The following is a 20,715-nucleotide window of genomic DNA, read 5'->3' as shown; positions in this document are numbered from 1 at the left end:
GATTTGGGTGCTCTAGTAAAGAGCATCTCAAGCATTCAGTAGGGAAACCTGATTATGACTCGCTCTCCTTCTGCCCTAGAGCAGCCTGTTTTCCAAACTGATGTTTGTCAGGTGGTAGAAGGAGGTGAAGTTTTGCAAGGGGCAAGAGACCATCCTGGATCAAAGTATTTGGTTTTTCAAGGTAAAGCTGCATTAAACTGGGGAGAAGCAAATCAGCAACAGTGAAGAATAATCTGTGCATTTTATCAATTTGCTAAGCCCAGCTGTAAAACTTACCATAGGAAAGCTAATAAAATGGGAGCCACACAAGCAAACAGAGGGCACGGGACTATCGGCAAACATTTATTTTGGCTCTGGTAGAGCCACTCTCCTGATCAAAATGGTTGGAGTTTGAACCTCTTAAGTTGTTCCCTGGTCAGTCTGGGAGTGCCCTGCTCTTGCATTGATGGCATCAGTATCCTCTGTGCAGCTGAGTGGAAGAAGGAAAGCATCAGTAGGGAGAAGGAAGATATGTGTGAGGCTGCTTTACTGCAGTGTGAGACAACAGTAGCTTATTTTAGCTTTGCCAGCTACTGACTGGTTTAGGAAAACAACCTAAGGCTTATTGTATAACTACATAGTACAGGCATTATCACAGGGCCAACAGGGAATGCTTTACCATCTTGCAGGCTCATGCCTGGCAGACTGAGTAGCTCTGCAACCCCTATCAACGAAATACCCTGCTGGCAGAAATCCCCTTGAGCCTCAGACTGGGCCCTTTGGGAAGCCTCTTCTGTCTGATCTCTTTGTTCAGGATTCCCTTTTTCTCCCCCAACTAGGGATGCTCGAATCTCTCTTGGCAATTAGTCTCCTGGCTGAAATGAATTGCTCCTCTCTGATCTTTTCAGGCTCCATGGTTGGTGTCTGGTGGGGGGGGCTCACTTGGTGAATATGGTGTTCTTGCTTAGTCTCGCTGGCTGGGGAAATACTTAAAGAGCTTCTGGGAGGAGGTAACATGGGTGAGGAATGCAGTAGTGCCATGGAGAGAGGCAGAGGGAGGAGAAAGTTTTAAGGCCTCATGAGCAGGATCTTTCTATGCAAACATCTTGCATCTCCCTTTATATGTTGAGCAGAACAAAGGCAGCTTTATTTCTGACTTTCTTTCCATGTTTCCCCCCCCCATTTTTGTCCCTTCTGTATTTTTCTTTTTTCTTTTGTACTCTGTTGGGAACATTGTTGTAGACACTAGTGTGCTTGAGTTCAGGTCCAGTTTAAAGCCACCTCCTAATGTGTTTACACTAGAGAGGCCTGAGAGACAAGTGGGAAGCTGGGCTTGAATATACCTGCTAATACTGCAGCTCTCCTCGCTGGGTCAGGGCAGTGCTGAAAAACCACAGAGTGTCCCTGCCTGGAAGGAGAGGCCAGGCTGAGCAGCACGGGAAGAGAGCAGACAGCAGAGTTAACCCTGTGGGTGTTAGTCTGCAGAGGATTACTTCTTAATACTTTGTTTATACAATTCTTATTATTAAATGGCTCCGCATTATCTAGCCGGAGCTAGGCCAGAGTACTTGTTTTTGGGGCCCTCCCTGGAGGTGTGGGTATTGAGGGTAAACTGGAGCAATCTTGAAGGCTGGCAGAGCAATCCAAGCAAGACTTTCCCCTTGCTGTCCCAGGGGACCATATATGACTTTCTGTCCTCATATCTGCCACAGCCAGCTCTCTTGCGCTGTGTGAGGAAGCTACTGTATCCATCATGTGAGGTCCAGGAAGGCTTTCCTGCTCTAAGCTGGTTGAACACTGTGGCATGTGCCACAGTAGTCTGAGAGCTGTCCTCCAGGGGAGCCCTGTCCTACGGCTGCACAGAAAGGAGGGTCTCTGGAGTGTACAGCCACGTAATGAGGCTGGGTGAGCGAGAGCTAGATTTGTGGGTGGACCTTCATGCTGATCTAGGGATGTGCTGGTGTAAAGGAGTGGTGGGAGCTCTGTTCACATCTGGCAATCTTGGACTTTGCCTGCTGAGATACAGAAGTCTCTGACTGGGCTGTGTATGACTTGGTAGAAACATTGTAGTAACTGTTTTATTTCAGCTTTAACTGATTATTGGGTGTACTTGTAGCACACTGATCATTGTGTTTGCCTGAGCCCTGTGGGAACTCCTGGGGACCAGACTCCCATCCCATCTTTCACACTGAGGTGTTTGTTAGTCCTGGGAAGGTTAGTTCAGAATAATCTACAAAAGAGACTGGGGTCTATATTCTAGGCAGATCCTTCATCATAGTCCATTGCATGAGAGCTGAGCGTAAAGATGGCTTCATGCTTTACCTTCTCAGTGTCCTCTGGGACAAAAACTTGGGTGTTATTCCAACAAAAATCTTTAGATGTCCTGTTTCCCTCACTCCCCTTTCTCATGCTGCAGAGCACTATCAAAGGAATAAAATGGAGCCACTCTGGGATTATTTTAGGGCTACACTGAAGAGCGTAGAAGATGGTGTATGAGAAATTTAAACAATGGATCTTTATGGAAAGAGCATCTTTCAACATAACAGAAGTAACAGCATAAAGACACTTCCAATTCAGCCAATTTTGCCAGCAAGGGCTGAGAGCCTAGGATCTGGCCATGGGGTTCACTTGTGCCTCATCTCTCTGACTTCAAGGAGAGCTGGCTGGAAATGTGCAGAGCTTTTGTTTTGGCAAAACCCAACTGTCTCCTTGCTCAGGCTGCAGCTCCATAGAGGATATTGCTCTTGCCCTTGCACAGCTGAGCCGTGTTCAGAGCCTGGATGTTGCTACGGTGCCCTTACTAAGCTTTTTGAGGCTATTTCAGAAAGACACCTGCAGTATCTACCAAACGTATTTGAATTCTGGTGTGATAGTGTGAATATACCACAGACCTTCTGGGATAGCAAGGGATTCGTTAGCTGTGCTGGGATCAATGAAGATGAGCCCTGTTTTTGTTGCTTGACCATTGTCATGGTTTAACCTCAGTTGGCAACTGAGCACCACGCAGCCGCTCGCTCACTCCCCCTGCAGTGGGATAGGGGAGAGAATCAGAAGGGTAAAAGTGAGAAAACTCGTGTGTTGAGATAAAGACAGTTTAATAGGTAAAGCAAAAGCTGCGCACACAAGCAAAGCAAAATGAGGGAACCATTCACTACTTCCCGTTGGCAGGCAGGTGTTCAGCCATCCCCAGGAAAGCAGGGCTCCATCACACTTAACGGTTACTTGGGAAGACAAATGCCATCACTCCAAATGTCCCCCCCTTCCTTCTTCCCCAGCTTTATATACTGAGCATGACATCACATGGTATGGAATGTCCCGTTGGCCCGTTTGGGTCAGCTGTCCTGGCTGTGCCCCCTCCCAGCTTCTTGTGCACCTCCAGCCTTCTCAGTTGGTAGAGCATGGGGAGCTGAAAAGTCCTTGACTAGTGTAAGCACTGCTTAGCAACAACTAAAACATCGGTGCGTTATCAACATTGTTCTCACCCTAAATCCAAAACACAGCACTGTACCAGCTACTAGGAAGGAAATTAACTCTATCCCTGCCGAAACCAGGACAGCCATGCACAATGGTGTCTGATTAGAAACAGGAATTCACAGAAGAAACAGAGGCATTTCTTAGGCTGAAGGGGCAGACCCCTTTTTAACTTAGGGAGCAGCTGAGGTCTTGAGCTGCTAAGCTCTGAATGATTTTTAGACAACGAGGCTCCATGGCTCTGTGGTATGGCAAACATATCTTTCTCCTGCTGTAGAGAAAGCTCCAGTTTAAGCCTTGGGGTGTCAATTTAAGGTTTAGTCTTGGTTCTTGAGCTTAATTCCAAGAGAAAAAGGGCAAGCAACTTTTGTAATAGGAAGCCAAATGTTGGTCAGCTGGTGCTGGGAGTTAGGGTCTACAATGTCTGTGTGTGAGCTGGGCAGTGAAGGGTCAGTGATGGAAGATCTCAAGGGCCAGATGTCTGATGTTTTGGAGATTAAATTCCTGCTTTTTGGGCAGCTGAGACCTCCTGCAGCAGCTTCTGCTACAGATGCTCTAGGGCAGCCCCCGCACCATGAGGAGACAAAGGCTGGCTCGTTTGCTGTGGTGGGCCTGGGGGACCCTCCAGGTGTGTCCCAGGGTGTAAGGAGCCTGGCAAATTTAGCTAAGAGGATCTTGGCTTTTATGGGATTGATTTCAAGTAGAAGTGCTTAAACTAGCACTGGGTTTGTTTTTCATCTGATAACAGACCAAGAAGCTTGGTGGAAGGAATTTGGGTTTTAGTCCTGCTTTTGTTGTGTGGTTGTGGTGGAACAGAGCTGAGCAAGTGGACTCTTGTGCAAATGCTGCCGCTGAATGCGTTTTTGTTAGCTTCTCCTCAAGGTCTGGCTCTTCTGATATCTTATGGGAATCACGAGGAGAGAGGTGAATCTAAAGAGCTACTGATGTGAGGAGAAAAAGCTGAGCTTGTGTCTGTATTGTGATACTCTTATTAGTTATGAAGACCTAAAACACAGCAATGGTGGTGACTTGGATGAACTGCTTCCAAAACAGCATGAGCACTTTAGAGTTGAACCCTGATCTGGGGAGTGGAGACCAAAGCTGTAACGAACTCCCTTGGCCTTCTTTTCTTTTTTTTTTTTTTTTTTTCCCCAAATCAGGGTGTAATAAAATGGGCTGAAACCACAGTGTTAAACATGCTCTATCCCATTTTGTGGAGCTTGCTCGTTCATGTTCAACAGTGGTAAGCCTCCCTAATGCAAATCAGGCCTCAAAGACTTGCTCACCTTTGCTGGGATGGCAGGTGAGAATTTTGCTGCATGGGAGGGAAGCGAGGGACTATCCCTTGCTGCTAGCTGTTGGCTGCTCTGTGGCTTTGGTCATCTGTGCAGCAGGGATGTTCTTGCTGCTCAGGAATTTGAGCCGCAGCATGTGAGTGTGTAGGATGGAGGCCATGTGTCAGAGCTCCTGTGTGGCCAGCTGTGAACCACAGCTGCCCTAGCAATACATGCTGAACCTCTCCAAGATGAGGCATGCAGCCCAATGTTTGCTACCATTCTTCGTAAGCCTGCGCTCAGCTCCAGGACCCTCCTGTGGCTCTGATTCCTGCCCATACCTTTCCAAACTGGAACTCAATCCTACTCCTGATCCTTCCCCTACGCTTCCAGTCCCCCAAACAGGTCTCCATGCTCTTCAGCCCAAGATCCTAACCCCATGTGCTTGCCCTATGCTTGGTTATCTACCTACTCATTGGCTATGCCAGCTGCAAAGGCTCCTGGAATGAGAGGGTTTGGGGATGTGCTGCACCTGGGAGTGTAATTTGTGTTTATTTCTGGGGCTTCATGTTCAAAGCAAGGAACAGTTTGTCCTCTGCCAACATAAAATATGTATCAACATGACTGATATTTCATGTTAAAAAAAAAAGTGATCATTTAACTTGTTTCCCTCAATCTTTTTTCCCCTCCCTTTTTTCCCCACTTTAAGCTTTGGAAAGATCCTAGAATCATGAGGGGAAAATGAGGGGAAAAAAATTATTCTTTCATTATGAATTTATTGAGAAGCAAGAAGAGCACATAGCTTAGATACAGAATGATTCACATATCACTTAAACATTAAAGAACAAAAAATTCCAGGTAGACTCCAGAAGATTTGAGTGATATAAATCCAGTGACAGGGCATGGATCACTGGGAAAAAGGCATGTTCATCCTATTTGGTCTTTGTTCTGTGGTTATAACAAAATCTATACTAGTGGAGGCTCCAGATAGGCCCCAGGGAAGATTGGAAATGTTGAGTGCTCTAACTGCATAATATATGATGCATATGAAAGTCATCTTTAGCCTGTGTTAGAAATGGATACCTCCATAACTTACTGCGAAAAAATGTTTAGGCTCTCGCCTGTTCTGCCTCATGCTATTTTCATCCTAACACAAGAATGTTGGTATCAGATACTTTCTACTCCCAGCTGTATATATTAGAAGCAAAAAGTGGGCTACAGTGTGCATTTGGAGATAAAATTACCACTAGAGGGTCTAGTGACTTCTTGAAAATAGTGAATTATAAAGAGGAATAGCATCACAACCACCACATGGGGATTACTTCCTTCAGAATCATTGTAGCATGCAAGCAGCTCACTTGGCTTGAATAGCTTTGGTAGTCTGTAGCTTTCATGAAATTGGTTTGTTGCTAATAATAGTCTAAATAATTTTTCACGCTAAAATCAGCACAAGCGACAGTGACATGATCTTCATTAGTCATCTTTGCTGAAATAGTGTAATCTCCCTGTAAGAGACAAATACAAAGCAAGAGATTAGCCCATCAGTAGTATATAACTGCTTCTGTTTCTATGAGGGAGTCCTCTTCCTAGAAACAGAATAACATTTTTCCCACCAAGTTCCTCCAAAACCTTTCCTGTCCAAATGCAATTCAGATCTGGTAAAGGACTTGCCTATATTTTCTGCCAAAATAATCTCATCAGGGATATCAATGCTGACAGCACAAGTTCAAAATTAAAACTGTGCAAGGGGAACAAAATGTTTTGAGGCATAAAAATTCCTTTTAAATCTGTATAACTTATGAGCAAGCACAGTATGGCCTGTGCTGTTCAGTAACTGGAAGGGGAAGAGGTGCTCCGTTGTCTGGCATTTCTCTTTCTTGGATCTTGTGGTTCAGTGTGTACGCAGTTATTGACATGAATTTTTATAAAGGACAGCACCTTGGGGGATGTATGTGTACAGATGACTCAAGCTGTGATGAATTCCTATATAATAAAACAAGAGGTAGTTTAATTGCAAATTGTGTAGTTAAAACTACTAATAATTCAGGTTTTGGGGAGAACTTGTATCATTGCAGTGCAAAAAATCTCAACCTTAAGGAAGCCATGGCTTTTTGTATTGGTCAAAACTGCTCTCTCCAGACACTTGGCGAAGGAGAAGCACTGGGCAGGGGAGGTGACAAGGCTCATTTAACAGATTTGGAGGAAGAGGTGAACTAGATTTCATTCACTCTAGATTGCTGGCACTGTGGTATTTCTTTCTGTCTTTTCTGGAGTATAGAAGGGAGCAAAACCTGGGGTGGGAGAGCTTAGCAGCAGTAGGCTCCTGGCCTTGAACGATAGAAAGCTCTTGCCCTGCTCAGAACTCTTCTGGTTGTGGAGTAGCAGGAGGCACAGCTAGAATGAGTCAGGCTTCTTGGCATTTGCCTTTTACCGTGGGATTTCTAAAACAATAACTGGCCTGTGACCTCACAGAGAGGTTCAAGCTAAGTGTACCTTCCAAATTTAGAGAAAGGCCCAATGGCAACATGCTCATGAGAATACAGCCTTGTTGTAATTGCTGTGCAGACTGCACAAACGTCCTTCAGGCTGCTCAGATGAGGCTGTTCTTTGTAATGAGAAGACGATCGCTGCATAGAATAACTCCTTATTGCGGGCATGAAAGGATGGCGTTATTTGCCTGATTGATTAATTAACAAAAAAGGCTTCCTATTCCCTTTTTCACAAGCATGTTAATTCTCCAAAAGCCTAGAGTTTTATTCATGGAATGGAGTTTATAATAACTCATTTCCATTGCTTGTTGGTGATTAGTGTTTTTCTCCTCCAGAATAATTTTTTGCTCATGGGTGAAAATCGTTATTAAAAGAGGATTGTGAGCAGTCTTAGAATTTCTGTCTCCAAATTCAGCTAACTTGCCCAGAACTGGAGTTTTAATGGTCCATGTGGATGTTTCTACGGCTTCCTCTTGGTCTAAAGACCTACTGTTCAGTTTGTTTAGAGCCTTTACTACAGAAGTGTCCTCAGTGTGTTAGTAAAGCTGCTCCTGGAGCAGGATGCTGACTGATATAAGCTTGGGCACTCCAGTGTGAGAGAACAAAAGGCAATGCTCAACACAGCATCTCAGGGCGTAGCCTTTAGGGAATTAGGTTGGTAAGGGTGGGATAACAGCCTACATAAGGGGGCCCAGCTCCCTGTGTGAAAGCCTTGGAAAATGAAGGTTGTGGTTGCTGCTATCACCAAGGGAAGACTGAGGCATATGAGATGGTAGCTGTTATGGAGGCTCGATCCTCCCAAAAGCCAGCTATCCTTGTTACCACCCCTGCAGGTCTTGGCAAGCCTGACTCTTTGGGACTCACGTCCTTGTTCTGATCCTGTTTTCTCCTTTTCCTGCACCTGAACCAATCCAGTGCTGAGTAGGCCCCAGACCTCATCTTTGAGGCTATGATATAGGTTATATGTCTGCTGCTGAAAAACTGAGAGCTCATGCTGTGCTTCTCTGTATGAGTAAATCTAAGGAGTGTTTGACTGACCACCTGAACTGTGTGCTTTCACAATGGTGATCCTGATCCCTTCTTCACCACATTCTCAACCAGATGCCTTGCCTTCTCGCCTTCAATCCAGTCTCTTCATGTATGTGGCTAAAAATCCTTTGTTATTTCCTGGTCAAATATACATTCATGTTGTGCCCAGTTAAGAGATACTGTGGTGTGTTCAGCATTTGAGACCTATCTTGCTTTGCAATGTGATTTGGTTGACCTTTAAGAAGGAGACTTAGCTGAGTGTGGAGAAGGCTGCTTGTAAAGAGCATCTGTAATGGGTGATCAGGAAATTCAGAGCAGTGCCTAGAGTACTGCTGTTTTCTCACCTTTCTAAGAAATTATTTTCTTATTTTAAGGCTCCATAAGTCCAGAGAAAGTGTTCTTGGTCCAATAACTTGTGCTTTCAGTTGCAACTTAGAAGACCTCTGTATCTAACATCATATATATACAGTGGAATGCATAAAACTGAAATAGTTATCTAAATTGCCTTTGTAGCTAGTGAGGATGAATGAGCTTCTGCAGATTGTTCAGCTTACTAAGGAGTGAGCTGAATTGCAGCCTTGGTCTCTTAGGAGTCCCTTGGAGCTGCTTCTTTTGTTGCTGTTTTAAGAGTAATAGAGGGGGAGCCAACTAAAGAACTTTATGGCTGCATGACTTAGTGCTGGTAGAGGGGATCTGCTAGCCCAAGAAAACCTGTCTGTCCCTGGATAATGGTGGTTCTCTAATGTCTTAAGCAAAGTCACTTAATTTCATATTGAAAAGGATTAGTCATGTAAACACTATCGGATCCAGTGTGCCAGCTGGGGGAGCTTGGAGTATGCGGATGTGATTGCTGGTAGTCTTCTGACCATACCTCATCTAGAAAGCCCTTCTGCTTGGGAGCACAGCTGCAACCAACTTACCTGTGGGATTTCTTTGATTCCCAGTGTGACCGGTCCCTCATAGTAGAGGTGTTCTGAAAAGCAAAAATGGTGATGGGCGGTTAGACATGCAGCACATGACAGAAACAAGCAGCTGATTGTAGATGCTTTTTTGTAATACGCTTCAAAGTGCTCCAGTGACAAGTGTTATGGAACTGCAAAGTGGTCTATACAGTCTTGCAGCAGCCCTCCTGAGAAATGTCAGGATGTGTACCGCTATATGGGGAAGGCAGGGCAGAGCCTGGGCTCAAGGAGGACCTGCAGTCCCTGTCGGGGGGGCGGGGGCATGGCTTTTCACAACTGGGTGGGTGTTCCTATGTCAGCATGCATCCTGCAAATGGGGAAATGAAAGAGGAGGGGGATTGCTAAGACACAAGTCCTTTAGCGTGATCTGTTAAACACCTGCAGCTGCAATAGTTGAACTATACTGTTTTGGTAACTTTAAGAAAAACCGATCTAAGCTGAGTGTTTCTGCAGGTGTGGACTTCTGACTGCTTGCTGAACGTGACATTAATAAGAATGTCTATCACACTGCTGAGGGAGCATTCACCAAGAAGCTCCTCGCTATGAGGGTGGTGAGACACTGGAACAGGTTACCTGGAGAAGTTGTGGATGCCCCATCCCTGGAAGTGTTCAAGGCCAGGTTGGATGGAGCTTTGAGCAACCTGGTCTAGTGGAAGGTGTCTCTGACCATGGCAGGGGGGGTTGGAACTAGATGATCTTTAAGGTCCCTTCCAACTCAAACCATTCTATGATTCTGTGAAGTTACATGATGTGCTAAAGCCATTGCAAGTTGTGTTGGTGACTGGAATAGAGCCCAGGACTTCCACCTTCCAATCCTCATCACCCTAATCGCGAGGCACGCTTGCTCTTTGCTGTTGAAGGAAGGGCAACTTTGGCACTAATGGACAGAATTAGCAAGCTGTTCTGCAGTTCCTCCTACTTTTTCATAGCTTACTGGGCAAAACTATGCAGACTTGACTGAAAATAAAACTTGTACATATTTCAGTATTTCAGAATTTCTTGTGCAACTTGCCCTCCGCAAGTTGTGGAAAAGTCTAAGAACTGTTTAAGGATTCTCTTTTGAAGGTGTCATGAAATATTCTTTACTTTGACAGTGACAGAGGAGTAAGTGTTTCATCATATTTATGTGAGTATGTGCTGGCGTCTTGATGCTTGTCACTTCTAGAGAGTTGTTTTAGTCCAGTCTCACTGTGCTGGTTTAAACTGTTTCTTGTGAAAGGCTGGACAAAAGGTTTGTCGCATGTTTATGTAGTATGGTCCATCCCACCACCAATCAGCTATCTGACTTGGAAAGAGTCCACAGAAGTTCTTCCCCACACATGCTATGAAATGTTTGTCAATGCCTTGTAACAAACTTATATGAAAGAATCATGACTATAAGATAACCTAGAAAAGAGTAGGAGAAACCTGAGACGTCACCAATGTTCTACACCTTTGCATTAATGGGAAGTTTGTTAAACATAATGCCCTGACGATCCTGGGAGGTGGAGAAGATGCAGAACTTCTCAGTGTTGCCCTAAAAAAACCTAATACCAAAACAGAGAATAGAATAAGTATGTTTTGGCTTGTCACTCTCGAACTGATCAACTATGCTACAGCACTTATACTGTACCCATTCCCCTCTGCATCCCTAGCTACTTTACCTGGACACCAAGAAGTCTCTTCCTTTTCAAAGAGCAGTCACCATCGCTGCTTGCTTCTGTGCACGAAGCAAGAGCCCTGGAGTCTGACACATCTCTGCTGCAGAGAGCGGTGACTCAAGAATTTTAAAAATACTGTACAGCCCACTTCTCAGTTCACAACTTTACTAGAGACTAAATGGGAGTTAAAGGCACTGCAGACTGCATAACTTGGGTGATGAGTGACTCCCTTGGGACTTGAGCTGTATGTGTGTTGATGTGTGCTAAGCGGTATTGTGAGCTGCCTGCTCAGGGTGGTGTGGACCATGCAATGGCGTGGCTCGTGGTTTGTGTGTCCTTTCATTCAGTAGAGAGCCTTGTTTGACTATCTGTCCTTCAGTCAACTCTGAGCCTAGCAAATCTTGGATGGTAGCAGAGGAGAGTGGAGAGGAAACTGGGCTGTGAACAATCACCCTTCCCCAAAGTCCTTCTCCTCAGGGATGTGGAAACTCCTCTTGGATCGCGTGGCTCATCAGGATCTTACGTAGGCTGTCAGAAAGCCATCCAGAATCTAAACGTACAGATGAAGCATTCAAGCTCTGCAAAGCCTATATTTTAAAATAAAGTAGGAGTCATCAGGCCATAAATTTGCTTCTGAAATGATGGCAATGCTAATCTCTCCTTTGATGTAGGTAGAAGCTATTCCTCCTCCCCTTTGCTCTGACAAAGTAATGGCTGCATCAGAGCTAGATGAATGCAGTCTTAGGGCTCTGCCTCAGCCCTCTCCGAGCAGTTTTCCATGATTGCTCTCATTTGTGGTAGCTATGCCTTCGCTCGGTAATCAATGGAGTCATTCTCATGGGCTGTACTATCTTTTAGGGAGCCTCAGACTGCTGTGTGTCCAATTTGAGGTCCACGTTTACTGCTTTGTGCTTCAGTGTTGCCCTTATTTACCTCTTTCTAACCAGGGGTCTAGCAGTTGTTCACAGCTATTAATCATATGGAGCTACTGGAGAGAGTCCAGTGAAGGGCCACTTGAAATGATCAAGGGACTGGAACATCTCTCCAATGAGGAGAGGCTGAGAGCTGTAACTGTTTAGCCTAGAGAACAGAAAGATTAGGGGAGAGCACATCAATATGTACAAATACCTGAAGGGAGGGTATAAAGAGGACAGAGCCAGGCTCTTTCCAGTGGTGCCCAGCGACAGGACAAGAGTCAGTGGGCACAGACTGAAACACAGGAGATTTCTCCTGAAACATCAGGAAATACTTTATTTTTTATTATGAGGGTGACTGAGCACTGGCAGAGGTTGCCCAGAGAGGTTGTGGATTCTCCATTCTTGGATATGTTCAGAAACCCTGCCTGGACATGGTTGTGGGCAACCTGCTTCAAGTGACCCTGCTTGAGTAGGTGGGAGTTGGACTAAATGACCTTTAGAGGTCCCCTCCAACCTCAACCATTCTGTGGTTCTGTAACCAGGCCTCTAGAAAGCTCTTGTGACCTTCCTTGCTTCAACAGTGCAGGGGAAAAAGGACTATGCTGTTTTGAAAGTATGTCCTGATAGGAAAGCAAGGGCAGCTTTAATTTTCAAGTAGTTGAGACCTGCCAGGAAAAATGCTGAATTTTATCATTCATACTCACTTTGGCCTATGGCAACATCCTCAGTGTCTATGCTGGCTGGATCAGGCTTTTCAAAGCCCATTCAATGTTCCTCTCTCATGATGATTTCTGCTATAATTCCAGAAGTGTAAACATACTCCAAGGCTTTAAGGACTGTAGTTTATCACAGCATCCTTCATATACTCATACATTTTTCTTCATATATTCATACATTTTTGCATTCCTCCATTGAAAGGGGATGAACACATCTGCTGCAGTAAGTGTAACTGTCACAAACACTGAGCCTAGCTCATTGAAAGAATTTTGTGGTCTTTTTAGAGCAAGCCCAGATGTAGTTGCAAAAATGTAAGAACATTGGGAACAGCATAAATCATGAGTGCATTTTTCCAATTAAAAATTCCCCTATGTCTTTATTGGTCTGCTGGTAAGTTATAGTGTCTGTCAAGCATGCTGTCATCGGTGATGTGCTTTCAGTCTACCTTCCATGTTCAGGCCTTTTTCTTAAAGACTTAACTGAAGGTGACTTCTGTAAGCATCCTGGAAAACACTTCTAATGTACCACTGATTCAAGGTGATATTATTGTATTTGTTGTAGCAGCTTTTCACTATTGTTTCTACCAAAAAATAACTTAGTCCTTTTCCCTGCCACTGAGCAGGCCTCTAGTAGCTTCCCGTCTGAAGCAGAGCTTTCAAATATGTAAGAAAGAACTTCCTGAGAATTACTTCAAGTTACTAGTTATCATTTATCATGAAGATGCCTCTCATTCCTGACAAAACACCTATAATGAAATTCTCACTCCTCTTTCTCAAATCTTCCTTGCACTGAAAATCTTTAAACATTCTCACACTCTTGTACTATATAAAGGCCCTGTACATCTGCACCCACCTCTTCCTTTTTCTGTTTTAAATCTTTTTAGAACTTAAATGCTCCATGTTGGATTTCTTCTAGGACACGATCTTGCACCCATGCAACTGACACACAACTTCAGTGAGTTTTAGGGATGCAGGAATGATCTGAATAACTGCCAGCTATAGTTGTATAGTTGAGTGAGAAAACATATATAAATACATAGCCACTCTCTTTACTGGGGAGGAAAAAGTGAGATGAAGACGGCATTGTATATCAGCCCAAAGACCTAGCTTTGTGGTGTGGCTGCTTTCTCAGAAACACGTACCTAAACTCTCAGCGTGATAGCCAGTTCTGTAACTCATGCCATGTTCTCTACTTCTATTCACAAATACTATCTTAGAAACTTGCTTACTGTAACACCTACTGAAAGAGGCAATAACATAAAGAATGGAGGCCCGAAGCAAGGGGGGGGCGGCGGGGTTCCTATGGTTTGGGAGTGTGCACAAGGAATTGTGCAAGTTCTCTGATGGTGCCTTCTATCAGTTGGGACTGAAAGAAAACTGGCAGACTTGCAGAGGATGCAACTATCGTTTGTCAGGAAGTTTTGTTTAAGCCTGCAAGTTGTGGTTGGCACATTGCTAAATATTACCCTAGTAGGTCTTTTTCTCTGATTTTAGTGATTACATTGGGTAATCTGTTAAATCTTATGTAACTTTTCTTTGAAGGAAATGGGAAATAACCAGCACTTTCTAGTAAAAAAGAGGAAGAGCTGAGTTCATGTTATGCTACAAAGAATTTAGCAGGTTTTTTTGTTGTGATTGTTCTTAAATGGACAATGGCCTATTTCCTTGCAACCTTTGAGCTAGCAACTCCACAACAGTCATATAGCTCAAAGAAAAAGATCTTGGAATCCTGTTTAGGAGTCCTAGTGAGCAGTGACAGATGTGACCTTTGCTTAACATGAATAGTAAATACTATACGATTATGATGAACATGAAATCTCCAGCTGTATTAAGTATCCTAAAGTATTTCCAGTCATGGCAAAACTGTAGCATTATAGGAGAGTGAAGAGGAAAAAAAACCCCACCACCAAACACTCAAGACTTTGCCACATCTGGCTCTTGTAAGTCTCTTTTCCTTATAACTTTTGCTCCGCTTGTCCACACGAGTGAGTGGACCAACAAAGCCTGTAGCAGAACTACATTCTGTCTCATTTTGGGAGAGGGAGGAACAGGCAATTTTTGGCTTCCTTGTGGAAGGCAAGCAAATTCTGTGTGGAACTATATTTAAACTCAGGTCAGGTCTGGCCAGGTGTTGGAAATGTGGCCCGTACAACAGGGAAAAGGGGGCTCTGCATGAAAAGCTTCAGTTGAAAGGGCTGTCTGCTCCTCTGTACCTTGACTAGGCTGCGTACTAGGCCATTCACAACGTTGTCCTTTCTGCATAGGTATTAGGTCAGATTTACAGCTGTGCTAATATGGTACATTATGGCTGTGCTGAATTGCCTCAAACTGGTCTTTGGCTCACTTCTGTGTCCTAAAACATGGGTTAGAATCAAATGTCAACTAATTAAGAAATACCACATTTTTGGTTTGAACCTTAGTCTGTGGAAGTTCACTTCTTTCCTACTGTGACTTTAATTACTAAATCAAAACAGCTACAGAACAAGAGGTTGTGTATTAAAAAGTGTGTGGCAGAGGTCCTTGCACTAACTTAGGGATGCTTCTAAATGAAGATACATAGTATTATTTAAACAGCCAACTATGGTTTTATATCATAATGTACTTCAATTAGTAGAAACAATCACCTGTCAATTTAAGATTAAGGGACTTGGAAGCCCCAGGAGGTTTTGGCTTTGTGGCTTAATGCGTGTATAGCAGTTTGTGCTCAGCTCAGGACTGACTCTACTTCTCCTTAATGTATTCTCTAAAGGATGTTATTTAGTACTTCATCAGAATAAGATAGTTTTTTCAGTATGTCTGTGGGTGTTTTTTTCCCCCCCTTGTAATTCAATACACAATTGAAGAAACCTCTGAATCTGATTTTTTTTTTGTCTATCTGGCTTACAGGATTTACATAATTGGTTGCTCACATGGCATTTCTCTATTATTCTTTGTGATATTTCTATGCTGTGTGAAATGTCTTAGTAATTTTCCAGGGGCATCTTAGCCATAGTGCTGTGCGTGGTCTTTAAACTCATAGCCCTTGCACATGAATTACTGCAGTGTTATCAGGATGGGGATGCAAGTGAATGGAAGGAAAGCAGAGCTGCTGAAACTAATTGGTGCTCTAACAACTCTGAAACTTCCCTGCTGCTCTACCTGTTTATTTTAAAATCAGCCTAAAGAGATGATCATGTTGTAAGAGGGATTTCAAAATAACCATTTAAGATATGTGGATATTACAATCCAGAGGCGTGACCATAGCTCTTCTGGACATACCATGGCTAGCTTTGCACTACCCGGCCTGTGTCATGGCAGAAGGGACCTTGAGGTGCCCAGGCTCACCTGGGACCAAAGCTGCCTGCTTTCTGGGGGCAGCTAATGCCACTGTAAACCAACTAGTGCAAGTCTGCATCAGTTGGCAGTTTGACCGGCATGAACTGAAATTGTCTGACTGTCGCATAGGCACGTGTGAGCAGAAACAAGATGCAAACCATAGATAGTATCAAATAGTATCTTGGTCCAAATATCCTCATTCAAGCATAATTCCTCTTAAAGTGAGTTAAAAAATGCTTTTAAGCACAGGAAGTGTTACTTGCTTAATAGTGAAGAACATGTTCAGAACAGCTTATTTGTTTGCTCAGCCACTTCTTTTAAAGAACTAGCCTTTATTTTTGTCATACTTTTTGCTCACGTGACAACCATGTGACTATAAAAAGGGCTTATGAACCTCTCTGCTGTTGGATGGGGTCACATTACCACAGTTATTTTTTATGGACTTGAAATCCCGCATGTTTGCAGTATTCTGTGATTAAAAGAAAAGCAAGCAAACAGGTTAGGGGAAAAAAGCAGGCTCTGAAATTAAAATGTCTGTGTCCTACTGTGTTTCTGTCACCTGTTAACATGCCGTTGAAGTGAACAGAACATTACGATGTATCAGTGCGTTCAACAGCACAGTGGGTGCATCCTGCTTGGAGTATTCAGTAGCCATCAAACACTTAGAGTGCTATCTAAATTACCTCCTTTCTTCTTTCCACAGAAAATAAGCTTAGAATGACCCGGCTCACAAAGCGTCTCTGAGTAGGTTAAGACGGTCTTCCCATTTATGATCAGGTCAATCTTTGCGTACAGTTTCTTGATGCTGTGTCCTACACACAAAGCAGAAGGACAGCTCAGAAAGTGCAAGGGTAAGCAAATTTATTATTTCATTTTTAAAAAGATTCTGGTTTTTTCCTCTGCTGTTTAAGCCGTTGAATGTTTTCTTTTCACTGAGAACTTCTGATACATAGAAATCCATGCTTCAGGAACAGGTCTCTAAGTCTCTTAAGGCATATAACGGGAAATAATAGCATATATCTTTATTGTTAAATAAACTATGCCCATGATCATTCTCTGACTCTGAGGCCAACTGGCATAGTCAATCTTGCGTCTGTACATCTAAACTTTCTTTCCTACTGTCCCTAGCAGAGGAACCATATCCAATGAGCCCCCGGGAGCAGCCTGTGGCCTGTACCTGCTGCATGGGAAAATGATAGCTGGCCCGAGCCAAACCTGTGCCAGGGACCAGCATAGCAGCTTGGCAGTGCTGGGAGGTTTCCTGCTTGTGCCTGGCTTGCTAACATAGATACAGCCAGTGAGGCTACTGGATTTAGAGGGAGGTCCTGTACTCTGTGTTATTGGAAAAGTATTTGCAAATGCCTGTAATGTGATTTTGCAGGCTTGTTTAGCTTTGCAGCCACCTGAAAACTGGTGCTCCCCAGGCAAAAGGGCATGTCTCACAGGAGGGAGACCTTTTGCATGCAAGGAAGCATTCCCAAGTGCTAAAAAGGCGCTTGGCACACAAACTTATTTTCAGCACCAGGAGCATACAGCAGTGCTCTCATTTTTATGCTCTGGTAGTAGAGGTTCTAGGTAAGCTTGGGGCTAACAGGGTTGCAAGAAGGTGGCTTTCCTGTGCAAGGATCACAAGTCAAGCTATGGCTAATATTAAGTCATGCATCCAGCTCGTTAGCTCAAATGCAGTTCTGCTTTTGACCTTTTATTGCTGATCAGTCAAGTGCTGGAGGGTATAATTTCAGCTAGCACAGGTGGTGAGCTGATGGCATGACTGTGTTGCCTCAGGCTAGCACTCCTGCAGTGCTCTGGGTCCCCAGCACTCTCCAGCATGCTGCTTTGCGTGACAGGGAGGTGCCCTCACCTTACTCTGAGAGTCCCTTAGTTCAGTCTCCCACCTGCAAGGGTCAGCCTTGGTGACTTGGTAAGCACTGCTGGTGCTGACACAAGAGTGTGGGTGCTGTAGCTGTCTCATTCAACAAGACTCTCCGCAGAAGACTTAGCTGTGAAGACAAGCTCTAGAGCGGCCCCCATGTTGGCTATCCGTATGTACAGATGAAGGGTAGGAGAGGAACAGGGGCTGAGGGCTGATATGACCTGCTTAGGGTGACGTACGTAGTCTGAGGCAGAGCTGATAACAGAACTGACATTTCTGTAGCCCCACGCAGGTTTCGAAATTTCTCAGAAATGAAGCCCATCCATATTTTATAGGAGGTTGTCACCCTTGCTTACTTCTTAATACCAGCACTCTCACATGAATTACCTATTTATGGCATGAGAAAATAGCAATTCACTTACTTAGGACCATTGCAGCTCTGATGTTAAAGGTGTGGGTTGTGATATCGGAACAACGGTCAATGCTGAAAGCAAAATCTTGCTGGGGATCTGTGTGGAGACAGAAAGCAGTGGGTAACAAGTTGTATTTTTAATGATACTGTATAGAAGAAAACAATAAAATATGGAAGTGTTATAAAAAACAGATTACATATTCCTTAGAAATTCTCCAAGATGTGCTCAAAGCTCCTATACCCTGTGTTTAATAGCTACTTCTTTCCTTCTTGCCACTTCAATCTGAAGCACATTCAGATGATAGCCTATATATGGCCTAAAACCTACTGTGTGGGAAAACAAGCCAAGTTCAGGGAAAGCAAGTTCCCCACAGTGGTGGGTAGTCAACACTCATTCAATGGTGAAGTTTTAGCACAGCTGCTCTTCCCAGGCTCTGCGCATCGCCATTCCTTCCTCGGCACTAATGAGCAATTGGTTATAATGTTTTTTAATACATTTGTACCACAAGATGGCTTGGTGAGGCTGTCTGAAGTGGGATGAAAAGTCCAAAAATGAAAATAAAATTGTGTAACTGAGATTCTGAAGTATTTCATGCTAGGTCCACCATCATGTGATATTTCTAACCCAGGAAATAACCTACGTTTCTCCCTTTCTGTGAGACTTTAGCAGAGCTGGGGTCAAAGGGAGCCCTACAGCTGATGACTAACATGAACCATGGATCTTACCAGTTCCTGCAGTACCCCTTTCTCTGCATCAAGGTCCAAAACTCTTGTACAAACGTAACTGCTTTCCCTGCACTTCCACCTTCTTCCTTGCTAGCCTCCATGAGACTCCGTGCTATGCCTGAAGGCTTGCCAATGTGTCACTCTGGTGACAGCCGGCAGCAACAACTGACAGCTCAGCTGCTGCAACCAACAGCATGTGCAAGAGTTTTCCAGAGCCGTGGCTGGATGTGGAAGACTTGACCAGTTTGGCAGCATACCATCTTGAGCCTCAAGGCTTGCTTTAGGCATGGGTTTATCCCTTATGGTGGGTTTCCAGCCAGCCTGTGCATCCAACCTCCTTCTCTGTGGAAACCAGAGAAACGACTGTGGCATGTGCAGAAGCAGCTGTAGGCTCCCTGGTTTACATAGAGCTGGTGGTTACAAAATATAGGCTTGGGAATTGAATTCTGCTTCTAAGTTATTGTTGCTTGAGGTAATCTTCTCACTGAATTGAAAATAACGGGTTGGGAGAATTTTCCTTTGATGCTGTGGTGAAACTTGAGTCATGAGTGTCCTCTGTGAGGCTCACAGTCTGACCCTATTTTTGCAGTAGTGCCCTACAGCTGTAGCAGCTGACAGGGAGCAAGTCTGGGTGACAAAAGCCTGATTGCTTAGAGGGGAGCATGAAATGAATGAAAGTGCTGGGAAGAGCTGGGGGCTCTAAGCCGGGCTCTAACTAAGCCAGGCTCTGCAAGCACACGGATTGTCAGTGTGGTCCAAAAGGAGCTCCTGAGTCCTAAGTTCTGGTAAATTAAAATAACTGTTTAAAGGAGGGAGATAAGTCACTGGTGTTTCCCACAGCCCTGTGTCCCTGTGCTGGATTTTGTCCTCCACACCACTAAAGCAGTCTCCGTAGTTGCATGATCTGCTTGGGATAAAAAGTTGGTGCCTAGACTTGTTTATCAGTTCAAGTGTGACAAGAGTCAGAGGGTGGTGTTTCCTCCCTTTCGATATTCCTGTCAGTTCTCGCTTTGTTATTGCAGCTTCAGAAGCTGTTGCAATCGGGTAGGAGAGCAGTTTCCTGCTTCAGCCAGAAAACATGCCAAACTTCTCTTTTCTCCAGGACTGTTACGCCTGCTTCCCCTCTGGTCTCTACCACCTCTCAGGGCTTTGTTTCCGCTTTCCTCTGGACTTCTGCAAGAGTCCCTCTTGTTTCTGTTTTGTGTGTGGTGTGATGATAAGGTTCAGGAAGCAACTGCTCGGGTTCAGAGCAATTTGGGCATTGATGCCTACAAACAGTGCTGGTTGTCAAATTACTAAAACTGTCAGCTCTGTAATTTCCAGAGGGAGCTATGGTCAAAAATGGCACTGCAATGCATACAATGCTCTTCTCTTTTCAAAGAGACTAGGCTGTGCTTTAGTCAACAAATTAAGTCATGGTATTAGGGCTAGAAGCTGAATTTTCAGTTCAAAATTTATCATCGATAACTGTTTGGATGGAAAGGGGATGCTTATGAAACCAAGCTTCCCTGGAAAGCATGGGTTTCTTACAATGAACGTGACCTCAGGGTTGTTTTAGGTTGGATGTCTCGTGCCTGTCTGTTTTTTTTTTTTCTCTATGGGTTGAGCTTTTTTGCCAGATGACATATTTCATGGTGCATTGTAGCCATGGGTGTCTTCTATTGCACCACAACTGATGCAGCATAGGACTCTGGTGTATCCAGAGAAGTGTTGTCTGGTCCCCAGAGAGGAATAGAGCGTGGAAGCACTCACATGAGAAATTCCAGCAAAATTTGTGAATTAGAGCACTTGGATTTTGTTGTTACTCTGCTGCTGAGAAATGTAAACTTTTCCACCAGCAAAAGAAACCCCAATTAATTTTCTGACCCATCTCCCTGTGGAAATTCAGGCTATGACTTTGCAATCCAACATC

General features: G+C 44.2%; 1 protein-coding gene across 2 annotated transcripts in view; it reads right to left on the bottom strand.

Annotated features, from left to right (window-relative positions):
• Window positions 1–422: 422 nt before the first annotated feature.
• Window positions 423–20,715, bottom strand: part of LY86 (lymphocyte antigen 86) — a 33,655-nt gene continuing 13,362 nt past the window's right edge. The window contains exons 2-5 of one of the 2 annotated variants that reach the window (XM_009326462.1): window positions 18,088–18,174; window positions 16,476–16,604; window positions 9,163–9,215; window positions 423–469 (exon numbers count right to left, since the gene is read on the bottom strand). In XM_009326462.1, coding sequence (XP_009324737.1) covers window positions 452–469; window positions 9,163–9,215; window positions 16,476–16,604; window positions 18,088–18,174 — 287 coding nt within the window. In that variant the 3' untranslated portion in view covers window positions 423–451. Of the gene's footprint in view, window positions 470–5,484; window positions 6,230–9,162; window positions 9,216–16,475; window positions 16,605–18,087; window positions 18,175–20,715 lie in introns of those variants that run through there. The other variant, XM_009326461.1, reaches the window with a different exon arrangement.

This window comes from Pygoscelis adeliae, unplaced genomic scaffold, assembly GCF_000699105.1.
Source record: "Pygoscelis adeliae isolate BGI_AS28 unplaced genomic scaffold, ASM69910v1 Scaffold186, whole genome shotgun sequence".
Classification (NCBI taxonomy): domain Eukaryota; kingdom Metazoa; phylum Chordata; class Aves; order Sphenisciformes; family Spheniscidae; genus Pygoscelis; species Pygoscelis adeliae.
This window is presented reverse-complemented; position numbering and strand designations above follow the sequence as displayed.